The 16,342-nt window shown below is 38.0% G+C and overlaps 1 protein-coding gene across 1 annotated transcript in view; it reads left to right on the top strand.

Annotated features, from left to right (window-relative positions):
- The window catches only part of LTBP2 (latent transforming growth factor beta binding protein 2), a 132,586-nt gene that overhangs the window by 55,109 nt on the left and 61,135 nt on the right, over positions 1-16,342 (top strand). The window contains exons 4-8 of the mRNA XM_058162351.1: positions 2,230-2,417; positions 4,186-4,356; positions 5,229-5,420; positions 7,188-7,453; positions 10,769-10,871. Of these exons, the coding sequence (XP_058018334.1) occupies positions 2,230-2,417; positions 4,186-4,356; positions 5,229-5,420; positions 7,188-7,453; positions 10,769-10,871 (920 nt within the window). The remainder of the gene's footprint in view (positions 1-2,229; positions 2,418-4,185; positions 4,357-5,228; positions 5,421-7,187; positions 7,454-10,768; positions 10,872-16,342) is intronic.

Here is a 16,342-nt window from a genome sequence, read left to right as displayed (position 1 = left end):
GCACTTTCGCCCTCCCCAGACTTTGGGGCTTTCCTCAAGCCTCCAAGAGGGTGACAATGGCCTCCCCCAAGCTCCAGAGGCCGGAAACGGGCCTGTTTCCAGAGATCAGGAATTTCCAGGAGGCTCCTTTTTCACCCTCCCAGAGCCTCTGCGTGAGCCCTGAACTTACCTGGCATCCAAAACGGGCTACGTGAAGACTCCTGGGAGGGGAGGGGAGGGGTGGGGTGGGAGGGGACAGCCAGTCCTTGCAACTACCGGTTCAGTGAACCAGATGTAAAATTAGTATCCGGTTTGCCTGAATTGATCTGGTGGCTGAATCTCACCCCGACCCTAAATAATTTTTTGAAAAATCCTAAGAAAGACAAATTTGCTAATGGGCATTCATTCTTTGTAAGGCTTCTTTCACTGATGACTTTTATGGATTGTATATTCTGTTTTATTTCTTTGGCTGGGACCATTTCTTGGCTATATTTCTATAGTGATCAGTCAGTGCCAAAATCAGGAATGAGAATGCATTCCAAATTCATATAGGATGAGCCAATTTCGAAGAGATCGCTCATGTTTGGAAACAGATGAGAGAATTGAGGAACAATGGACTTTCCTTGTGAATATGTTACCCCTCGCACAGACATAATAGTGACCCTCTTATACTCAGAGCCAACTCATTTAATTTGACTTGCATGATTGCTGCTGGTGATCGGTATTTATTTTTTGTTCAAGTGGTTTGTTTTGTTTTTTGAGCCCACAATAATCAGTGCTTTTGGCAAATGAAATGGTTGTATGGTAATATGCTAAATTAGATCTGTTCTGGTTATGCATTGCTCAAAACAAAGCAACAGGAAGTGATTCTCACTACATAGCAATTTTGTATATTTTTTGTAATCTCTTTTGCCATTCTCTTAAGGAAAAATTACTATTCACAGGGGACTAAATTCTCCGCAGGCAACTATCATATAAAGGAAGAATGGAATGATAGTAGAAGTTATTTAATGAAGAAGTTTGCTTGTGTTTCAGAAGATGAAGTAAAAAGATAGTCTATGATTTTAAATAATTATCTGTAATCCAAGAGATATGCATAATACAACAGAAAAAGAAAGAAGAGTATGATCAATAAGTTAACAGATGAACTACATTCATTCACATGTTGCAATATCAGAATAATCTACAAATGCAATTAAAATATGTTGTTGCAATAAAAAAGCTATAACTTTATTATAGTATAAAAATAATAAAAAAGAGACAGAAATACAGTAGAGTGGATAAATATAATGAATTTAAATGCCCGAGGGGGGGGAAACGTGGAGCTGTCACTGAATTGTCAATAATGTTGGTGCTAGTTATAAGACAGTGGAGAATATTCCACATCTGGTGATCACAAATTAGAAGGCACTATTTTCTTTATTAGTACATAAGGTGCCCATGATCAGTCACGAAAATGTTTCTTAGCTATTTAACCTCTAATACGTCGAGAGGTGCTTATCCAAAAAAATTTATTTTATTTTTAAATGATGGAAGTGTGGGCAATATTTAAGTTATGGGAAGAGTCAAACAGTTGTTATTCTCAAAGGCATATTAAAAGAGCCTCTTGGTTTAACTTTTTCAGTTTTTACCTTTCTCTCTACAGGCAGGCTTTAACTTCCTAAACAAGGAAGACTTTCAATGGGTATGTTGTGTCTTGCCCGCTCTCACTGCAGCCGGGGTCTGCTTATCTGCTTCCGAACGCTGAAGAATGTCCTCCCGGCCCCAGCCCTGGCTCCATGCCCAGACAGGTTGAGAAGGGGGCATCTCCCGGCCCCAGCCCTGGCTCCATGCCTAGGCAAACGGAGCAGCTAGACCCCTCCCCCTCCTCCACAGCATGTGAGCCTGAGGAAAGTTTATTTCCAACAGCTGCTGATTGGAGTGACCCTCGCATCAGAAGACTGGATAGGCGGAGGCAACAGAAGGAAGGGAAGGACAGGCCTTAATGAGTGCTGAGTCATGGAGCCACACCCCATGGCCTATATAAAGGATCTGCTTTCTGGCAGTCTCTGAGTCAGGCAAAGTCGAACTTATCTTGCTGAAGTCACTTTCTGGTCTCCTGCCTGCTCTGAGGACTTTGCTAGGACTTTGGGCAGAGCTGCAGAGGCAAGCCTGATTCGGATTTCCCTGACCCGGCCGTCAGCGGAGGAGTGGGACACGACAGGGTACAGCCATTCAGCACAAATATTAACTTAACTTTCATCTTCCCAGGGTTCAGAACAGAAGCAGCTCCCTTGTTACTTCTCGATCATATACTGGATCATCCCGCACAGTCCGACGCTATCCAGCTGTAAATCATGATCATCTAACTTCCAATATACTTCCCAATGGGAATGGATTTGAACAGAGCAGTACTGGGCCACAAATGGTATATCAGGAACCTGTTTTGTCTCCCTGGGGTAAGATCTGAGTAATCACACTTTTTTTTAAATTTAGTTTTGTTTTTACAGACAAAAGATCCTGGATGCAGGATTTAGGAGAAGTGGACCTTTATCACACCTGGTGTAGACATTTTGAGATTTCCTAGTCAGCATTTCCTGCAAGTCTATAATGAATAAGACTTTCCATTATTAGTGATTTTTTTAAAAGATATGTGAGACTGAGACCATGGCGCTGCATATACCTTATTACCCTTAATTACTTTCCTGTTTCCTCTTAGTGAATTATGCTGCCTGAAAAATAAAGCATATATTGTTTTATTTCCATTTTTACTCAGATGAAAAAGCAATCTACAGAGTAATTCATTATTACTTTATAGAGGGTAGCTTCTAATATTACACAGGCAGGTTTCTCTTTCATGTAAACAAAAATTTCTTTCTTTTCCATTTAATTTGCCTTCTTTACCTTCATTTACTCTGGAAATTTCTAAAAATTTGGGGTAGAACAGAACGTTCCTGTGGAAAATGAATTCTGTTCTGGCAGACAAACCCAGGGAACATCTTGGAACTTAAGTTCTTCAACTCTGGAGTCATCCCACTTTTTCCTAATTCCTAAATTCCTCATTCCTAAATGTGTGAAGTTAATGTGATGAGTACTGAGGAGAAATAAGAACATACTTTGAATATGTTCAGAAGGAATCTTCTTTTTAATCAATTCCAAACTGTTATAAAAGAACAGACTTTTCCACAGGAACATATTAACCCTTAATCCATCACCCCTCTCCATCAATATACCATCAAACATTTTCGATTTCCCCCCACTCTCCTTGCTATTGAAAGGTCTAGATTTTACATTCTACTCCTGGTCTGTGTATTGGCTTCCTTGTACTATATCAGCCTCTTTGTCAGTCTGAATTGAACTGAACAATGAATAGAACTTCCCTTCTCTTCATTGTTTTCTGCAGCATTACTCTCCCTTCATCTTAGTTGATTGTTCTGGCTTTGACTTCCTCTTTTCTTGGTTGGAGGAGTAAAGGAACAACCTAGTCATGTTTGTTGAGACAGGTGGAAAGTGGCATTACCACTGTAGAGTATTATTATAACAAAATGTATCTTCTGAGAATAGAGTTCTTAGTCTCCTCTCATTGCCCATAAAAATTGGGAGGGGGGATAAAAAAATAAAGGGAAAAGGAATATATTAGCTTTTAAACATGTACATTCTCAAGTGTGCTTTTATCTCAACCTTTTTCAACTCTTATCTGATTAAATCTTTCAATCGTGTTCTGTTCATTTATGTAAGCCACAAATCCTGTTGTCTGATATAGACTCTTGTTCTATAATATGATTCCTATAAAAATCACCATTTTAAAGTTTATTAATATGAGAGTTAATTTAAAAAATACTATATAGAAAAAAATATTGTCCCTTCTATAATCCTAATTTGGAATAAATGGAATTCTCTAATTTAAATAGGAAGTAACCTCTCCCATTAAGGGGGGGCAGTTTTCTACTTGGGTTGTCTTGTCATTGCAGCAGGGAGTTAAGAATAAAAGCCATTCCTGACTGCTGTGCTAAGGTTATACTTATTTCTCCAGGTTTACTTTTGAGGAATAATAAACATTGCTTAAGATTCAGACCATAAATAAAGTAATATTTAACTTGCTTGAATTTGAGAGAATCATAACATATAGTATAATCAGAAGAGTTAATATGCTGCATGCCAGTCCCCAAAACAAGTTGCTTAGACATAATATTTGATTGTGTGATGTGTCGCTTCTTTCTCTTGCAGGAGCTAACCTGACAGAAAAAATCAGGAAGATAAAAATAGTGTTCACTCCAACAATCTGTAAACAAACATGTCACAATGGCCATTGCTATAATAATTGTGAGAAAGGAGACACCACTACCCTATATAGCCAGAGCGGACATGACCACGACCCCAAATCTGGATTCCGTATTTGTGAGTCTTCCCAAATGTGTGACCTCTTATTTTCCCTCTTATTTTCTTTTGCACTAGCAATTATCTACAGAAGCAGAAAAGAAACAACTTTCTGTGAGACCCGTCCTACCCTCTTGGAGATAATAGGCCAGTCTAAGTTGTCCTTTATTGTCGTTCTCCTATTCTTTTTATAAGAATATCAGTATTCTGATATTCACACACACACCCACAACTTTAAGAGGTATGACTCCAACTCCCAGAATTCTCTCAGCCAGCATGCCATAGGTATCTTACCCATGATGCAGTAGGGCAGGGGTCTGCAAACTTGGCTCTTTTAAGACTTGTGGACTTTAACTCCCAGAGTTCCTCCAAGTCTTAAAAGAGCCAAGTTTGCAGATCCCTGCAGTAGGGAATGTAGAAGCTCTTAGAATAAAAGGAGCTTTCTGTAACTGACTTTTATTGTTTGTTTGTTTATTTGCTTCTTATCTCACCTAGAGGCAATTCTGGGCAGCTTAGAATTTCTCTCATTTCTCTCATTTTGATTTCAGTGAGTGTATAAATTGGACAATAAAACTAACATTGGTTATATTGTATATTCAATTACTTTTCAATTATTTTATTCCATATTTATAACCTTCTCTACAGCAGATATGATATAATTCAGTATGTTAACACAGGGTAGAAGATTTTTCATACTCATTAGACATAAGGCCAGGTTGGCAATTCAATTTCCCTTTTATCCTTTCCAGGTGGGAGGGAGTGAATGTGGAGATATTGAGGTGCACACATAGGCTATGTCTATTATTTCCCAACAACACAGCTCCTGGCTGATCTGCATTTGAAGCAAACATCCATACGTTTTTCTCAATGCATTCAGTTTATTTTCTTTACAGATTTCTGCCAGATTCCGTGTTTAAATGGAGGGCGTTGCGTGGGCAGGGATGAATGTTGGTGCCCATCTAACTCTACAGGGAAGTTTTGCCATCTACCAGTTTTAAAAGCAGAAAGGAAACAAATTCCAAATAGCCTGGCAACCAGCTCTGTGAAGCATTCTATGTATACTCTTCCTCTGTCCAATCAACTTGGTAAGCATTAATTGCATGACTTCTCACTTCTTAGGTTAGTCATAATGGTCACCTGTCTAAGATTCTTGATATAAGAGGTCTAAGTTCTGCTTTTGCTGCTGTGCAGACATTTGCTTTTTGATCTACCAGTTTACTGGTCATTCTTGAAATAGGATGTATAAAATTTATAAAGATATATAATATACAAAGTCATATGCAGATGTTATTAACAAACTTCCCAGTTGTGAACTTTTTCAGATACACAAAAACTTGTACATACCAAGAAGGTGGGAAAAGATCAGCTTCCAGCACACGTTGCATGTTTTTGGATTTGCAAACAAGTCAGTCAGTCTGTCTGTCTGTCTGTCTCTCTGTCTTCCCACTGCTACTTAATAGTTTTTAAACCAACTAGAAAAAAAATCTACTTTGGAACTCATCTATTTCAATAAGCCAAGATGTGTCAAAATGTAAATTCTTTTCTTTATTTCAAACTGGCACTGCTTTCTTGGTCTCGGTTGTTTGGGGAACAGCAATATACTCTAGAATTCATTTTGTTGCTACGCTTCATTGTTGTACTTTATACCAGGGGTCTCCAACCTTGGTCCCTTTAAGACTTGTGGACTTCAACTCCCAGAGTTCCTCAGCCAGCTTTGCTGGCTGAGGGACTCTGGGAGTTGAAGTGCATAAATCTTAAAGGGACCAAGGTTGGAGACCCCTGCTTTATACCACCCACAATATAAACATAAACTGCTCAGAGTCACTTAAACGTAAAAAAGATAAATAACTAAATAAATATTGGGTTGTTAAAGGCATTGTTTATCTGCACCTGCCCTCTTTTCTTACCTGTGCACTCCACCCTCCTGCCTGGCAGTGTTTATGAATATATGCAAATAAAATATAGTTTTCTCACCCACATAAACAAAATCATTGTTTGAAATCTTAGCTGAAATTCTGGAACAGAGTTCTTCTCGGAAAGTACATACGGCTGTGTGCAGTGTTTTTCTTTAATACCTGAATTCCAGAAGTCTGGCATATAAAAAGTAGGATTGTACAAGACATTTCAAATTCAAAACAGTTGTTTCAGATTTGAAACGGTTTGTTCTGAGCATTCTGGAAGTGCTTCAAGCAAAATTAAATACAGCATGTGTGGATGTTCGTTTGTTAGAATAAGATGTAGGGGGAGAACCAAGGAGGAAAAGCAAACCTCACTGCTGATGTTGAACACCAGTGTCTCATGGAATTAAGTGACATATCGCATTCAGAGAAGTTAGATTGATTAGCTTCACACAGAATGACAACATAATTCGGAGACCCATAACTCTATAAAGTCATCTGCATTGGAAATCAGAACATCCATCTAACCCAGATCCAGTTATATGGACTGTAATTTATAGCAGTCTCCCCCAGAATGTCACTTTCCAGATGTGCTGCAACTCTCAGAATTGTTGATCTGTATGTAATCACCACAATATGCTGCCCTGATGGTTATTTATCAGTTGTGACAGTCAACATTTGTTGTTGTTTCTTTTGGGCTTCATTATAAACCAGATGTTATTTCACTTGCTTATATATTGTGAGCCTTATGTGATTATTGCTTTTTTTTTCAGATGGAGGCACATACTGTTTGATTTGAAAAACACTGTGGTTTTCTGAGGCTAGAATGGATGCTAAAATTGTTATTTGAATGATGCCAGCCATTTCAGCTACTTTTTAAAAAAATTTCATGATGGCTTGTAATAGAAGGAAAAGTCCAAGTTTCTAACGATAATTTTCAACATTTTCTTTCAGCTTCAATATACCCTTCCCTGGTGAATGTGCATATTAACCATCCCCCAGAAGCCACCGTGCAGATTCATCAGGTGGCTAGAGTGAAGAGTGACTCAGAGCAATCAGAAGAGAACAGTGTGGAAAGTGTGCAAATACCGCAGCTTCCAGTGGCCTCCCATTCCAATAACAATGCCACCCCAAACAATAATGCTGTCACTGAAAGCAACCAGCAGCAGAGGTCCCAGGGCTTCATGGGAAAATGTTACCTGGAGACAGAACATGGAAAGGTTGGAAACAACTCTGTCTTTCTGGGTTTTATGTGAACAGAAAGCTCTTCCATGGTGCTCAAGATGTAGCTATTTTCCCATTGGGAACTTTGCCTTGCTTGTCTCCTGGTCTCGGTATAGAAATTTCCCTCTCATCCTTCTCATAGAGCAAAGCTGGAACCCGTAGCATAAGCACCTTAGCCACCCATTTATACTTTTCCCATAGGATGAAGAGACGGCGCTGCTGAAATTCATTGGCAAAATATTTAATTGTTGGCAGTGTTTTTTGTAAACAAAAATAAGGATTGCCATTAGGGTGGGAAGGGGAGAGCTGGTTTCAGCTTGTTTGTGGTGGGGAGGCATTAAGGGAGCGGGAAGTCAGGGTCTTGATTTGGGGCTGGATCTTGATTTGGGGCTGCTTTTCATTTGGGGTGAATGGGAATAGAAGCTATTTGGCCCATTTTTATTCTACTCCTCCAATCCAAATGACAAAATTAGATTTAAAAATTCTACTTTGCTCTTTTCTTCAGAGTCATTGTAGCCTCCTGCCACCTGCCAAAAGCCCCTAAAATAATACTCATCATTGTGCCATAAAGATTAACTCATCATAGCATCATGGCAACATAGATTCTGTTTAAACAGATGCCCCTAACTTAATTTATAAAAATCAAAAGAAGGTCTCTATACTGTGGGAGAAGACCATTAAAGGACAAAGCCACAAGGGCAGCTATGTCTCAATCTAGGAGTTTAAATAGAGAGAGAATGTTAGGTGATTCGGAATAAAGAAAAACAATTTAGTTTCATCAACTGAGCATGCTTAGCTGGGCATGTAAAATGTTAGAAATGCTCGTTTTCTTATTTTTTAAAATATATTCTATGAAAAAGTGGTGTTAATGCTTCAGTGAATCAATGTCTAATCAAGGCAATAGGAGCAAAAGTTGAAAATGCTGTCATTTAAGCATATTAAAATAAGAATCTACATGGGTAAAGATTTTTTTAAAAAAATAAAAACAATTAGTGAATTATTTGTTACCTTTGTTCTACTGTAACCTCTCAAGAATACAGAGCCAGTTGTAAAGGGTAGAATAGTTTCATGTTATAGAGGCAATTAAAGAAGAGAATAAAAATATTAGTTGTGTGTTTCCCAGCTGAAGAAATGAATCAAGGACTGTTTTCGCCTAAGATGCCCCAGGCTGGAAATGATTTCTCTTCTCCATCTGAGAAAACAGGAATCACTGTAAAAAAAAAAAGCCAATCCAGAGTGTCAACACTGATATAGAAAAAAGTCTTGCACCAAATTATTGGACTGTAGGTCTGGAAGGAATCTATCTATTGATTCATTCTTTAAAATGAAATGATCACCAATTAGATTTAAAAAAAAATTCTTTTGCAGTGTAGTAGCAACTTAAAACCAGAGTGGTATGCTATAATTGCTTTCATTTGCACCTTAACTATAGCACAAAGTGGTGGCTTGAATTGGAGAAACCATAGAAGGACTGTAATGCGTTGCTGCCTTTGGAGGAGCATCCACAATGTACCTTCTTTGCATTCTTGTTTGATAATGTCACAGTGCATGACATTGAAATGTCTTAAGTTTTGGACAGGTGCGTTCTGTTTCCTCTGGAGATTTTGGATGCAGAGTAGGAAACTAATTTGGTAGGTTCAGTAGTGTGAATATCTTGAAGCAGTTTGCAGTTGTTCAAACAGCTCTTTTCATTAATAGAGAAAATAAAGATGCTTCAGGCAGACCCTGAAATGCAATCAGCTTGAATTTAAACTTTTTGTTCAAGAATTTATTGTTCTCTGTCTGACCCAATATACATTCAAGAAATCTAGGTCTAAAGGTTGCCCTTTTTAAAGCTATTCTGTTGTCAGTAGATCATAGATAAAATGCTTGGAAAAAAAATTCTTATTCAGGAAACAAATACCATTATGCTAATTTCCCCTGTAGCTTCCTCAGAAACTACGCTCATGTGATTCTCTTCCCTCCCTCCCTCACTTTTTAAAAAACAGCCAAATAATTATATGAGAAAACGTTGTGCCTATTCTGTTATACAGTTATTTAACTGGAGCAAAAAACCAGAGCAGAAAGCATTTTTGTCTTCAGATTCAACCTGATGCCAAATTTATTGGAATGTGATCTGTGGGCACATGGCCATTTGAGGGGTGGTGGTGAATTACTGCCAGTGTTGGCTTGTTGATTGCAGTTGCTCAGTTCCAAAGGGGAAAGACTACAATCCAGAGGCCTTTTGGGGCAAATCAATGAAAAGTTCTTGACACATTTGTCCCCACTTGTTAATATATTTCAGCCTGGGAACAGACATTTATTTTATTTTATCCAAAGCAGTGGTGGGTTGCCCCCAGTTTGGACCGGTTCTATAGAAACGGTAGTAAAACTGGTGGGAGGCTCCACCCACTGACCCAAACGTCATCAAAACTCTTCTGCGCATGCACGCACGTGGGCGGGCACAATGCAAACCGGTACTAAAGGTAAGTAGAACCCACCCCTGATCCAAAGGCTTTGCTTGATTATATCATTTTTAAGACATGATCCATTGGTCAAACACCTCGTACCTAATATTAATTCTTTAACTTTTCAAGGTACAAAGAGAAAGATGAGTTTTCATTTTCATGTGTAAGAGATCATTTACTCACTTAAAATATATAGTTGACTCTGACATCATCAAGTTTCTTTTTTAACTAACATGTTGGGGATTATATCATCTCTTTGCATCTATGAGCAAAGGGCAAAGGGAAGAGTGTCTGTCTCTTACCTGGCCTATTGTTAATTAAATGAGTCTGTTTAACATACAGATAGAATTTCCTGTCCATCTCTTTTTCTTTCTTCCTTCTCTTTGAAATATTATTTAAATTAACTTTAAAGTTGATTTAAAATAACTTTATTACTTAAAGTTGTTTAACTTTATTATTCAACTTTATTTATTAGATTTATTGTAAATTTAAAGTAAGCTTTTCTATCTTCATGTTTTTCTTCATAAATCTAACTTCTGTTCCAAATATGGTGAATGTCTGTTAGCATTCAAATTGCAGCTGAGCTAAGTCCATGTACTGCATTCAGGGAAACTACATTATGACCATTTTATGTTTTAATGGGACATCGTGCTGTTTAATAACTCAGTATTGTTTCACTATCCTACTTATCTTAAGGAGTGTTTTTAACAAGGGTTCTTGCTAAATTCAAAATCTCTACCATGTACTCTACTTTCCACAGAAAATCATGCTTTTGTGAGTCTTTCCTCTACCATGTTTTTTCACTTTTTCTTTGTTCCTTGTATTTGGGACTGATGAGATCTAATGTCACTTTTTCTTCTCCAGTGTGCTGATCCATTGCCTGGTTTGGCAAGGTATGAGGATTGCTGTGGAAGCGTGGGGGTCTTTTGGGGTCTCAGCAGATGCATTCCATGCCCAGTGAAACCAGGTAACTGCTGTCAAAGGAGAACCTTTCTAGCCCAGATTTCCTCCAGATGTGTTGGAATAAAATTCCCACAATTGCCAGCCAACATATCTAGCAGATCTGGAGGGCATTTTGTTGGATAAGGAAGCTCTACTAGATGTTTTATAATATGATCTATTAAAAAGGATATAGATAGAATTAGAGTGTGATGCCTAATGTAAACCCATTAGTTATAGGAAGTTGGCAGATCTGGATGTTTTTAGGACACTGATTCCTGTTTTAATTTGGTGTTTTCTCTCATCCAGGCAAATAATATGCAATGTATTAGTTTTTCTGATGCTTCCTTGGCTACAATGTTAATTTAGGTGACTTAGTTCCTGACTCAGAGCTTTCAAGAATCCTTCCATACTACCTCCATAAAACCCACAGCTAATCATGATTTTTCTGATTCAAAGGAATTAGTCAAGAGCAAACCGCAAAATTGTGCCCATCATTTTAAGAGATGTAGCTGAGATTATCTTATGAGGTTGCATACTCAGCCTTTATGCATTATGAGCCTGCTTTAGATGAACTCTTGGCAGAGACTTTGGAAATAGCAATACTTCAAACATTTGGCATGATTGAGTCTAGATCCCATTCCAAAGTCATAGAAATCTGGTTCTGTGTTTTCTTTTCCTGATGTAAAACAATTGCAGGGGATGGTTTAGTTGTTCTCAAAAATGCATGGCCTTCCAGTTGGACTATTACTTAGGCCAACTGGTAAATGTCACCTTGGTGACATAGGCAGCATAGAATTTAAATAAATAAACGAAATAAATAAAAAATAAATGGAAAGACAGACTGATTAGAACTGTTATATATGCAAAAAAGTATTTTGTTGGGGGAAGGATTCTAATAGGTTGTTGATATGATCTACACCAGGTGTCTCCAACCTTGGCAACTTTAAGACTTGTGGACTTCAATTCCCAGAATTCTAGGAGTTGAAATCCACAAGTCTTAAAGTTGCCAAGATTGGAGACTCCTGATCTACACCATGGAAAGTGGAATGGCCATGATTATGGATAGGTCAATTCTGAGCATGCCTTTTATAGAGAATAAAGGGACCCCAGCACAGAAGATTCCCATTTAATGCCTTAAAACAGACATAAGTTATGTCTCTGAGATCAGGCACCACACTTTGTATTATAGAATAGGATAGAATAGAATAGAATAGAATTTTATTGGCCAAGTGTGATTGGACACACAAGGAATTTGTCTTGGTGCATATGCTCTCAGTGTACATAAAAGAAAAGATACGTTCATCAAGGTACAACATTTACAACACAATTGATGATCAATATATCAATTATATATAATACAATATATTATTGTACTTTATATGCCAATAGCTAGGGATGTTTTGTAATGATCGTTTTGAGGGGGTGTACTGCTTCTCCAATTGCTGAGAACAAGAAGGTTATCTCTAAATTAAATTAAATGACCTTGCTGTGATAGACATAGAGATAGGGATAGCGATAGTGATGGCGACAGGGATACAGATACAGTACATAGACAGAAAGACAGACAGATATCAGGCAGTATAATGAGTTTTATGACACCAATTATAACTATAATGCTTGGCTTCCTGTCACCTCCCTAAAGTGGAGCACTCCCTATAGTTTATCTTGAGTAGAATAGAATAGAATAGAATTTTTATTGGCCAAGTGTGATTGGACACACAAGGAATTTGTCTTGGTGCATATGCTCTCAGTGTACATAAAAGAAAAGATACGTTCATCAAGGTAAATCAAACTGGTTTGACTGATTCCAGTTGGAACAATGCAGTCCTGTAGAAAACTAGGTGCCAAGCCATGTAAGACTTTATAGGCAAATAACAGCATTTTAAATTCCCTCAAGAAGTCTGTTGCCAACCAGAGCAGGGACCAGAATATTGGTGTACCAACAAACACCAGTCAGCACATGAACCATTGCACGTTGAACCAACTGTAGCTTCTGAGTGATCTTCAAAGGCTGTCTCATGTAGAGTGTGTGGCAGTAATCTAACAAGTGCATAAACCAAGTGAGATCTTTCCATTCTAGCTAGTGGCACACCAACCAAGCTGAGGAAATATTCCCCTGGCCAGGCCTTCACCTGTTATAGTAGCAGGAAGTATGAATTCAGGAGAACCTCCAGGTCATGAACCAGTTCCTTCAGGGGTTAAGAAACCCCTTACGAGACATCTCTGGAATAGACAGAGAACCTCAATGGACAAATGTTAACTCCATCTGACTGGGATTCAATTTAAGCCTGTTCTCTCTCATTCAGTCCCTTTAGGCTTCAGAACAGGATTTCAACAGCATCATAAATGACAAATAATAGCATCAAAATTGCTATTATTATTAATGTCTCTAGGTTTTAGAGTGCCAGTTGGCTATCACTGCAATAGAATAGAATAGAATAGAACAGAACAGAATTTTTTATTGGCCAAGTGTGATTGGACACACAAGGAATTTGTCTTGGTGCATATGCTGTCAGTGTACATAAAAGAAAGAAAAGATAATCAATAGCATTCCTTCAGTCTTAGAAGCTGAAGGATAGGCAACATTTAAGATTTGAAGATACAATTCTTCTCAGCCTTTTTGACAGCACAGGAATCCATCTGGTGGTGCTATGCTCTGACCAGAAGGAGTAAGGTTGATTCCTCCCCACCATTTCTTTTGGCTTTGCACAGGACAGAAGATATGAGTGGGAACACAATATTTTCTGGAAGCAAACTTTTCTCATTCCTATCTTAAAATTACCCAAGGGCTGAAAAAATACACTGCTGACTGAGTCATATCATTTAACTGCAAAAATTCAGTGATGATTTGTGGGTGCTGGGTTGTCGACCTATGATTTCAGCACCCATGCATGTCATAAACTTATTTGCCTTCCTATTACTCTAGTCAATTTTATTAGACTTTTTGAAGATTTTCAGACAAATTATAAATCATTCCAGCTTTTAAAAGTGTTTCATTTTTTCAAACAGAAAAAAAATACTATTTATTGAAATGGATAGTTTTGAACAAAGTATTCAATGCATTCTGTAAATTAACCTCCCACTGAGTTAATTTGTGTTGGCAAATAGCTGGCAGATTGCCCAGATAAGGTCAGAATCATTGAGAAATGCTGAACACTATTACAGTGGTCATGTCAAACTTCGTGGTTTATTAGAAAATACTGTGAAACACCAACCCTTGCCCATCTATGACAAAAACAATAATAAAATAACCCTAATAAAGGCATGAAAATAGTTATTGAAGCCTCTGAAAGAAATGCTTCCAATGAATGTCATAGTGGTACCCCAAAGGCTGGGTACTCAAGCTGAGTATGTTGAAAGACATATTTAAATGGAAAAAAGAGTTGATTTCATGGATATGGAATTTATGTAGAGCATTTAATTAAGAATGCATGTATAGGAGCTTTTTCATCAAGCAGAATTTCGGCATGATTTAAGAGTGTGTTACTCATCTTTCTGGAGCAATCCCTAAAGATTTGAAAGAGGCTTTACTACTCTAAAGGACTAGCAAAGTCTCTGTATTTAATGTGGAGTTATTGTGTTGACTTTCTTTAATTTATGAGACTTTTCTAGTGAAGTGCAGTTGGAAGTATTGCACTAATTCTTCTTGGTAAAAAAGAGTAACCAAGCAATTTTAATTGCTTAAGTAGATTCTCAATTGTGTAATTGTTTGAATGAAACAACTGAACGTATTTCAAACACTAGAGATTTTTTGAAGTATGCTCTTGATATTATGTAACAAGTAATTTATACAGTATGGTGTGATAGAATTACAGTATGGGTCTAAAAGAATCCATCCCAACTTCTATTTCTTCAAATGTTCACATAACCATCTTTCATGAAGTTACTAGGTATTCAAACAGTTTTAAATCAATTGTGAATTTAAAGCAGTCATTTTTTAAACATTTAATGCACTTTAATTCACGAGCATGGCACTATTTTGGTAAAATGTTCAACTGAATGATTGAAAGCCATTCAAATGAGGCTTCCTTCCAGGAAAAGAGAAAAAAGCATTAGCCTCATATGCTTTGTATACAGCAAGCTAATTTGTTAAAAGGGGATTTGCGGGAGTGGTAGAACTGGTGGAGCAAGTGGTGACAAACAATCCCCCAAGCAACCATATTGGACCCCTCTGATGAATTGATCTCAAGCATCTAGCTATTTCAACACACAGCTTTGTAAATCTGTGTGGTGTATATAGGTACTCGTTATTCATATTAATGAGCCTAAATCTGTTCAGGCTTCTGTTACCCCTCAAGGCATATTCTTTCATATGCAGCTGCATTTAGTGATATCAGGTACTTGGAGCATTGTAACAGACATACAGTATAGCCTAATATCTTATGTTTCAAAGAGTCTGGCTAGTAACAAATGTGTTTGCAAACAAATCCTTCTAAATTGAGAACTTGACACCCTGAAAGAAACAGAGGAGGCTGTCATTCAAGCAACATCTTAGATTCTTTGAAAGTTAGCAGAAATAAAATCTTCATATTCAGTTCCAAGTGGGGCTAAAGATCCTGGAAACATGGAGACTGGTTGGAAAGATGGTTTAATGATGGTCAGGATTACCTGGCTTGAGTTCCTGAACAGAAAAGGGTGAAGTGCTGTGCGCGCCCTGGCTTTATGCTCTCTCTGAGCTTTGAACTTCCTGGGGCACAGGAAGAGTATCCTGATTGGTTGTCAGACTCCCAGGGGATGGGGATCTTACCTAACCTTGCTGGCTGATGTAATCTTCTCAGATGCCATGTGGTGAGTTTCTGTTGCTAGATGGGTCCTATTGTGTTGCAGATGACGGTCCCATTGACAAAGGTGGGGAGAATGAGTTTCTGTCTCTGACCCATTGACAAAGGTGGGGGGGGAGTGAATTTCTGTCTCTGATCCATTGACAAAGGTGGGGGGAGTGAGTTTCTGTCTCTGATCCATTGACAAAGGTGGGGGGAGTGAGTTTCTGTCTCTGATCCATTGACAAAGGTGGGGGGAGTCAGGAAGCTGCTTTGTCTTTAAAACATGTTTCTCCATTTCTCATCCAGGGAAATATATTCTGCCTTTTTAATATTTTCTAAAATATTTTATTCTTCTAAGAGGGGGGTGGGTGCTAACTTCCTACAGTTCAGAGTTTGGAGAAGAGGTAGAGTTAAAGTATTTCCAGATAACCTGCAGATGAATGCCCTAGGAAAATTTATCTGCAGAAAGTTCACCAAAATAAGGTTTCCTACTCCTTCATTCATTCTATGACCACCAATGCCCCTAAGAATTGTATCTAGATGCTCCTGAACAACATTGGAGAAATCTCTGAGACCTGCTGCATGTCCAATGAAGGTCCCCAAATTCTCCATTTTTAATGAAGAGCTCTCCAGGAAACTTTGAATCTGCCATATACAGTACTGTACCGGTTATGTTGTTCACAAGAGTTTGTTAAGCTTCTGGGGATGGCCTCAGGAATGGAAAGATTTTTTT

Source organism: Ahaetulla prasina, chromosome 1 (genome assembly GCF_028640845.1).
Source record: "Ahaetulla prasina isolate Xishuangbanna chromosome 1, ASM2864084v1, whole genome shotgun sequence".
NCBI classification, from domain to species: domain Eukaryota; kingdom Metazoa; phylum Chordata; class Lepidosauria; order Squamata; family Colubridae; genus Ahaetulla; species Ahaetulla prasina.
Note: the sequence above shows the minus strand (reverse complement) of the source record. Positions and strands in the feature narration are given on the sequence as shown.